This window comes from Electrophorus electricus, chromosome 1, assembly GCF_041902795.1.
Source record: "Electrophorus electricus isolate QZ-2024a chromosome 1, ASM4190279v1, whole genome shotgun sequence".
Taxonomy (NCBI): domain Eukaryota; kingdom Metazoa; phylum Chordata; class Actinopteri; order Gymnotiformes; family Gymnotidae; genus Electrophorus; species Electrophorus electricus.
Genome location: NC_137497.1, coordinates 35,572,159 through 35,581,143, shown reverse-complemented (window position 1 = coordinate 35,581,143; position 8,985 = coordinate 35,572,159). Strand labels below are relative to the sequence as shown.

General features: G+C 37.7%; 1 protein-coding gene across 1 annotated transcript; it reads left to right on the top strand.

The window, feature by feature from the left end:
* The first annotated feature begins 4,330 nt into the window (after positions 1-4,330).
* bhlhe22 (basic helix-loop-helix family, member e22) lies at positions 4,331-8,745 on the top strand. Its single transcript, XM_027004449.3, has one exon. It carries the CDS (start codon positions 6,105-6,107, stop codon positions 6,906-6,908), a length of 804 nt encoding a protein of 267 aa, XP_026860250.1. The 5' UTR covers positions 4,331-6,104; the 3' UTR covers positions 6,909-8,745.
* The last annotated feature ends 240 nt before the right edge of the window (positions 8,746-8,985 follow it).

The window sequence follows — 8,985 nt, the reverse complement described above, 5'->3', positions numbered from 1 at the left end:
CTTGTACTTGCAGCAAGGATAAAATTAAAACAAGGTTATATATATATATATATATATATATATATATATATATATATATATATATATATATATACACACAGACCAATGTCGAATAGTTCTCTCTGGTCACAGGCCTCTCCTAATCTGCATTTCACGTCAATCTCAGGCAATAGCCTAGAGCAGTATGCATTAAAACTGTCAATATTATATAACACCTTCGATCATGAGTACATGTCCAAATGAAGTTAATCACCAACGTGTATATCATTAACGTCATAATGCCAAAATTATTTAAACTATTTAAACATTCTCAAGACCCATATAAACTTAAATACCCACGAATAAATACATATATTCAAAATTTGTTTAGCCTATTTTAGACCGTTGACAGTATTTTATATAGATTAAAACACGATACAAAAGTCAATGAAAATAATTAAGACAAAAATAACTTCTGCTTGTGTAGGCAAACAAAACCATTGGTAAATTAAGACTCATAATGGCCACCAATGTACAGTGTGGTGTTAATGTAAAAGTGGTGATTTTACACCTTCACTATCTATCTATCTATCTATCTATCTATCTATCTATCTATCTATCTATCTATCTATCTATCTATCTATCTATCTATCTATCTATCTATCTATCTATCTATCTATCTATCTATCTATCTGTGTGTGTGTGGGGGGGGGGGTTAGTTTGACAAGTACGTCAGGATCTCCGTGGCAACTTAAAATTCAGTTATGAAGTTCGTCGTTTTTAGAATTAGTGATTATTTTATAGCCTGTTCTTACCATTTTATAACACGTTCTTACCATGTAAATTAGGCCCACATTAAGAGCGTGTTACTCAGTTTCACCTAATAGAAAATTACCATGAATGCAGTATCATGCATCAACGTTGAATCATACGAAGTTTAAAGAAAGGGATCTTCGGGAGACAATGTAAGTATGTACTCATTAAAATCAAAATAGAAACCTGACCTCCTCTTTCATTTACTCGCGTACAATAAGTGCGCACTTATAGGAAATAGCGCCATCTATTAGTAATCCTGCAAAACCTCAACCACAAAGATGACCACAAAGCAATAGGTGAACATTGGTCAGAACCACTTAGTTTATTAATTCAGATAAGATTATTTAAAATAAATCCTAAATGAAGTTATAAACTACATCATTAGGAACGATCTTAACAATATTATTGTACAGGAACATTTTCATGTTGCTATAAGACTTACCAGAATGAACAATCTTGCAAAGAAGGAAAAATCTCTCCAATTTTACATCCTTCAGTAAACACCGCCACAATCTAAGAGCTCTTAAATGACGAGATATTAATATACTATAAGTAGAGGCCTCCAAATTCTAAAGGTTTGGCTGATATTTAATGCAAAAGTAAAATGTTAACTGAGCTATTCTCAGCCATGATTTTGTCTTGACATCTTGTGTGTCATGTGACATGCTGCTGTGGCACTATCAATATCTTGATAGTGAGCTATATGCATGCTTCATGGTATTTTGAATTTGAGATTTCATTAAATATCAAGCCATCTCATGGGTCATACCCTCAAAAAATCATTACTGCATTAAAAATCCCAGTAATCAGCATTATTTCAGGCCCTAATGTATCTGTTACCATTTCACATGTACACACATGTGAAGGTATTTCTGCAAAGCACTCTGGCTAAAGCATATATGCCACATGCATACAACCTAGCAAAGTAAGTGAACCATCCCCGCAGAGAATGCATGCATCAAAGATGTGGTTACATCATTATTCCAAACATGCCTTGGGGCAGGACAGGGCAGCCCGCAAAGCTGCGGTAGCTAGCTCTCACATGAAGAGCACAGACTAATTGGTATGAAGTGACCACTCTGAAATGATGAAATTGCTACTTGCTGGAAAAAAGAAAATAACATCTCTTAATTCGATTGTGTTGCTAAGCAACTGATGTTTGTTAAAGGCACAAAAGGGAGCAAGAGAAGTAATTGAATTAGCATGCATTATGCATGCCAAACTTCAGCACTTGCACTCAGCAGGACTGCGAAGATGTGCCATGCTGCGGGAGTGAAGCAGTTCTGCCCCCACCTGAACAGAGAGAGCATTGCTGCTTATTCTGCAGTCTATGGAAGTCATCTACAGGACACTGCCCTTCATTTACACTTGTGGCAAGATGCTCAAAGAAAGGTTGGATGGATAAATGGATGGACAGCAGGAGAGGAGGGAGGAAGGAAAGATGGACAGATGGATGGATAATATTTCCAGGCAGAACCTTGTCAGAGCCCTTTATGAAACCTTTATTCATCCTCTTCACAGAGGAGAAGAACAGCTTTACCTCAACCCAAAGTCAATCCAAAAGTAGGAACTTTACTCTTACATACACATTTACATGTTTCTTTCCACCACAACTTGGAGACTAGTTCTTTATTTAAGGGTGCTCTGAAAGAATACAATGTGCTGGTTTTGATATTACACAAATTGGTATTGGTTTGGCCATTCCATTGTACAGTATTTGGAGAATGGTACCATTATCTGAAAATAGCATTTCCTAAGTTTCATTCAAAGCACACTGTATGCTTGTTTATGTACAAGTTAAAACCCAGGTGAACGACAGGAAGCACTGGTAGTGAGGAACACAGTATGAAGCAGAATTATTTTCTTTTTAACTCAAGCACCATTTTCTTCATGACTTCTCTTACTTGGACTTAAGTAGTGCCCAGAAAAATAGCCACTGCAGTGTCCTTAGAGTCATATGTTACTGTGGAGATAATAACAGAAAAAATACATAACTTGAATAAAAGTAATTTTAATTTTAGTAAAATGAAAGTCCATCATACAAAATGAGTTAAAGTATAAAGTGCTTACACTAAAATATAAAACTCCAAAACTAAAACCAAATACTACATCCATGACTCACATTACATAAATTTAAGGACAAAATAGCATAAAGCAGATTACTGAATTTCCTTATTTCGTCATATAAACAATTACAATTATTGTTGCAAAATAATAGTTCATTGTTTAGTTATTTGTTTATAACAGTGCATTATTTATTAGAATCACGCTTACATGTAATAATCTTATGAACTCCCCAAAGTGACAAGGCTTTAGAGAACTATGGAGCTGTCATTCATCATAAAACAATTATTTTAAAAATGCAATAAAAAAAAATACAGCACACACAAAGGCTCATCACAAAGCAATGAAATGCATGAACAAGTAAATGCAAGTGCAAAGTGAGGCCTCTAAGCTAAGTAAATGAAGTGCCGTTAGTGCATGGGGAAAGAAAGGCTCCACAGTATCTTTCAGTTTTACTTGTCTCTTAGTGGCATCCACTTTTACAATTCATTGTACAGGGTATTTGGGAGCTGTCTGCAGCTTAACAGAGAACCTTTAGGGGTTCCTTAAAACGCACAGACCTGGCCACCTAATTCAAAGGTGTAATGATCACATGCAGAGTTAGGCCTGGGTATTAGGACTGGGTGTGTGGTGTACAATGAAAGGAGCTGAATCTGCACTGTTTCTGTCATAAATATGAGTGCCACCATACCTGTGTATAGCTTCCAGACTTCTTTACTAAAATGTTATCATCATACGGTTGTTATATTCACATGGTTGATCTTTAACTTAGAACAACATTGAAGAATCTTTTAAGTACTTCTAAGTTTAGTAAAAAAGTAACAAACAGATTACATTGGAAAGGTTTTTAGAAAAAAATGAAACTTCATAAATTTAATCAACAAAGCAAGATCTCTGAAATGACTGTTAAGTATGAAACGTCTATGCATATACTGACATCAGGTGGTACACGTATGTTACTGCAAGTAATTTACTGAGCTATGAAAATTAATATTAATTTTCATCACCATTTTTAAACATAAATTAATGCATTTAAATATTTATGTTTAAATACTCAAACACACACCCACACCATGCTTTTTTAACATATGACTGTTAAACATTTTTTAACATATGTATAACATATTTTACATATAACATAGAACATATTTAACATATGTATATAGGGAGTTCTGTAGGTCCTTGAGAATATTGATAAATATTCCAGTATCCTCTCTCTCTGCTGCCCTATAGCACCTCCCATCTGCCTCCCTTGTACTATTGTTTTCTTGCTCCGCCAGCTTATATGCCTCTCTCTCCCTCTCTCTTTCTTTCTCTCTCCCTTTCTTTCTCTCTCTCTCTCTCTCTCTTTCTCTCTCTCTCTCTCTCTCTCTCTCTCTCTCTCTCTCTCTCTCTCTCTCTCTCTCTCTCTCATTTCCTTCTAACAAAACAAGAACATTTTTTATTATAAACTCTTATTATAGCAGGTCTCCACACTTGGCTCTAGCTCAGTAGCTGGCTGCTGGCAGCCGGGCTCAGGATATAGGCCGTCCTGGCTCATCTTGTCTCATTAGGGATGTTTGATTGGCCATGAAGGTGTTCCTGCACTATCACAAGACAAAGAGCATGCCTCAGGCTCTCATCTGCCTGAAAAGTGTTCTATCCCACTGCATGGCCACAGCCCCACACACCCAGTCCACAATTACAATATCTGCACAAGCCCTTACAATTTGCATCTCAACAGAGATTTGTTTTTGCATCACCATCAAGAGCAATAACAATAATAATAAATGTGCATTTGCCTTCAAGTGGATGATATGCCAAGTTTGTTGCATACTAGCGCGTGGTTTACTACGGTCAATTTTGACCACGTGTTTGTTGCCTTTGCATGAACTGTTAACATGTGACCACTTGGTGGCGATACAAGCTCAACAATTCTTTACTAATATGAATTCTATACATTTTTGAGATACCTATAAAATGAACTTCTAAACTCGAGCATTCGTAAAATACAGATTAGGCGATGCAGAGATTATGAGCAATATAAACATATCCGAATTAACCACACAATGAATTTGCTCAATATTTACCCTATTCAGTTTTGGTTTTAACATTTTTATTCGGACCTACATTACAAATCGATTATTAATTATTAATCTACGTTAGTGAAATGTTGCACTTGGGCAAAATAATCATGACTAAGTGAGAAAAATGAAAAATTCACAAATATGACATCATCTATCCTCAAATATCAACTATCACTCTGAGTAAGCAAAAGCAGTTGTCTATATTACAGCCCGGCAGGAAAACAAAGATGAAGGATAGCATAAATGAAAAAATAATAAACCAGTGTCACTGTACTGAACTAAGATCAAAAACGATTTCTCAAACGTAATACTTCAGTTATGACACAACGAAAGCCTAATTTGTTTTAATTTAAAATAATGGATCTGCAAGTAATTGCGGAAAGAGTCAAAGGTTCTGGAAAGCCAAGCGCTCTCCGGTTGCAATAATCTTTAAGAATGATTCTGTCCAAAGTCATTATATACATGTTTAAATGACCACAAAGAGGACACTATGAGCAGCTCTTGCTCACAAATAGACTTGAAAGGGCATAAAGCAATAATCCTAAACACAACTTCATGTAACTAAATACATGAACTACATCTAACTAAATAAAAGAACCGGTCCTTAAATTGACCTTCTGTTTAGGGCACTACAAAAAGTTGAGAACGCATCAGATTCGGACACAAAGGTAAGGCTCTGAATAAAAAAGGACATGCTTTCCTATATGAGCTACAGCCTACAGACGATATCCGGAATGAAAGACTTAAGAGCCTTTTAAAACGCTGCGAGGAACCCCTCCGATAAGAGCGGAGCGCGCGCACTAAGCAGACGGAGAGGACAACCCACACGCGGGAATGTTTGTTACCGTTTTAATCCCATAAATTAAAACGTTAACCTGATTGGGTAGAGTGCTTGGTCCCAATAGGCGAATGCTCTTTATATTAATAACCCGCCTCGAGATAATGATGTAAAAGACTCCCCCTTCTGTTGCTGATGCTGATCGTTTTGAAGATCTGGGGTAAGGTGACTCAAACCACGATAAACGCAGAGCAGAGCACATTAGGAGGAGGCACTGTTTCCTCACCTCACTTGACAAGTGTAGACAGCACTACAACAGCACTTTCTATGACAGAAACGTAACGCGACTATCGAGGACAGCTACAAGAGACGTCTCTATCAAACTGACCTTTTCGGAGATTATGGACAGGAGAATGAACTTGGGTGCACCCGGAGACATTTTTCACAAAAGTCTGAGCGCGGTCTCCAGCAAAAAGATGGACTCTTTTCGACCGACTTCGGGTGTCGAGCCACCTTCCAGGGACCGTCAGTCGCCAATCAGCTGCTTCGACCCGACTGACTCAGACTCCGTTCAGCCCGGAGGGCTGGCAGGAGGGCGAGGAGGAACGCTTGGTCTCCCGACCGGATCTTTGTGTGTGAAATACGGCGAGAGCGCAAACAGGACTTCGGCGGCTGAGAGCAGCGGCGGGGAACAGAGCCCGGACGATGATAGTGATGGCAGGTGTGAGATGATGCTGATGCAAGACGGGAGGACAGCGGTGCCCGGAACGAAGTCTGATGGAGGTAAGAAAAACAAAGAGCAGAAAATGCTGAGGCTAAACATCAACGCCCGGGAGAGAAGGAGGATGCACGATCTGAACGACGCCCTCGATGAACTGCGAGCGGTGATCCCCTACGCGCACAGCCCGTCCGTACGGAAACTCTCCAAAATTGCCACCTTGCTGCTAGCCAAAAATTACATCCTCATGCAGGCACAAGCGCTGGAGGAGATGAGAAGGCTAGTTGCATATCTCAACCAAGGCCAGGCTATTTCGGCTGCGTCGATCCCTGCAACCACAGCTCTCACGCCAGGCTTAGGCGCATACGAACAGCCGCCTGGGTATCCGTTCCCCACCGGAGTTGCAGCCTCCTCCTGTCCCGACAAATGTGCCCTATTCAACAATGTCACCTCCAGCCTCTGTAAACAGTGTACTGACAAGCCTTAAATACTACAGCTAATGACTCTTATAGAAGCACCTGCGCAACCTTGACTTTGAAATTGACACCACTAGACTATTTGGTATGGAGGTCAATAGAAAAGGCTAAAAGAAAACCTTTTTCTTACATCGCGATTTCATGCCAACAATCGCAGTTTTTGTTCAAATACTTGATTGTGTATATGAAGTGGTCTGGAACTGTTGGTGAGAGTGAGTTAAAACCAAACAAAACCTATGTGACTGCAAGACTGGTGAGAAGTGACAGTTTATTCTCTCGCGCAAATACCGGCACTACAGACTGACGAGTATTGACCTGGCAACATGCAACCATAACAAGGCCTGCCACACTTTTCGGGATATTTGCTTAATCTGCAATAATACTGATGCTGCTTTCGGTTAATGTTGCCTGAATGTTTGCTTTTTTTGGTGCATCTTGTAATTTGAAAAGTAGCAACATGACTACCTTAAAGAACAGAGAAGTACATTACAAAACTATGGACTTTTAACTCAAATTAGATTTTAGCATATTTCACATCTTAGTTTAACGTGATAAGTTAAATGATGATATAATACACTACAAGTTTGGTGGAATCGTTAAAGTTGACTTTTTGGTTTGAATTTATTTAAGGACTGTGAATATAGTTAAATTGGTCTGCATGCAAGATTTCGTTCGGCACAGAACCTTCGCTGTAAATTTCGCATATTATTTTCCCCCAGACTCACGCGGTCGGCTATAGATTAGGTAACGGTTTCGGTTTGTTGTCAGGTCAAAATGGTGAGCATTGTAGATACATTCGTTTCAGTATGACTGCAGAGGGCCGTTTGTATATGTTGATGTACTGGAAAGCTTTATTAAAATATTTTGATCAAACTTATACTTTCGCCTGGTTGTCTGTTGTGAGGACGCAAACGATTAAGTGATGAACGGCTGTTGTGTCAGATAAGATAAATACAGTAAGTCCTGAAAAAGATTAGAAAGATAACTAATTTATGCATTTGTCTTGCGTCCTTGGGGTAAATACAGTCTACGGTTTATTACAGGATTTACTTCGTCAACAGAGAAAAACAAACAGAGACAATTCTTGTTTATTTCTTAAAACTTGCTGTGTCTAATAAGTTGAACATTACAATGACAGGATAGTAACATAAGTATAATATACTAAATCAGTAGTATACAGTGTCATAACATGCACAATTATGATGAAACACGAAGCCTTAGAAGAGCATAAGAGTCATCGTGTTGGGAAACGATGCCTCCCTACCATAAGTGGAAATCCTCGGGTGTTAAAAAACTAGGGAGACCCCAAATATTGTTATTAAAAAATTTCCATGACGGTATCTAATGTGTTAATTGGAAAACAATTGTGTATGAAAACTGTCGACTGCAGTACCTACATTTTTTAATGAAACACATCGTTAAGACAATTACACCTTCCGGATGTGATTAAGAAATATAATTACGACAATGTTCATTGCTGTAATTGGGTGTCTTTAATCATAGGGCACAGCGACGATCATCAATGCCATTACACTGCATTGTTCTGTCTCTGTTGTACATCACTTTGATTGGAATTAAACACAGCTAAGGGGCAGCCTTTTCGGATGACTGTAGCAAAGAATGTGTGCAGAAGTTTCGACTACTAGATCCAATGCAGCGATTGCAATCAAAGTCACGACAAAACGATAACGCCAAACTCAAATCAATACTTTTATCGAGCGTTTAATACAAAATGTGGCAGTTATATATATATAATTATATATATATAATGCTTAAATTAAGGAAGTAACCGGTTTAACATAAATACTACGTATTTAAAATATAAAAAGCACAGTGTTTTGTAAAGATAAATATGCAGCAAATACTCTGGAAACAATGTGATCTCCAAAATAATTTTTAACTTTTAATGTTAATAAAATTAATAAATTCGTTCCATTATTATTATCATTGGTATTCTTAGTGTTATTATTGTGATTGTCAAAGACAAAACAGTCTCAGAAAATGTTCAATTATCTACATTTTAAAAAGACTAAAAACAACTCTGGATAACTTTTTTATTATTTGATTCATTAACACAATAATGGGCAA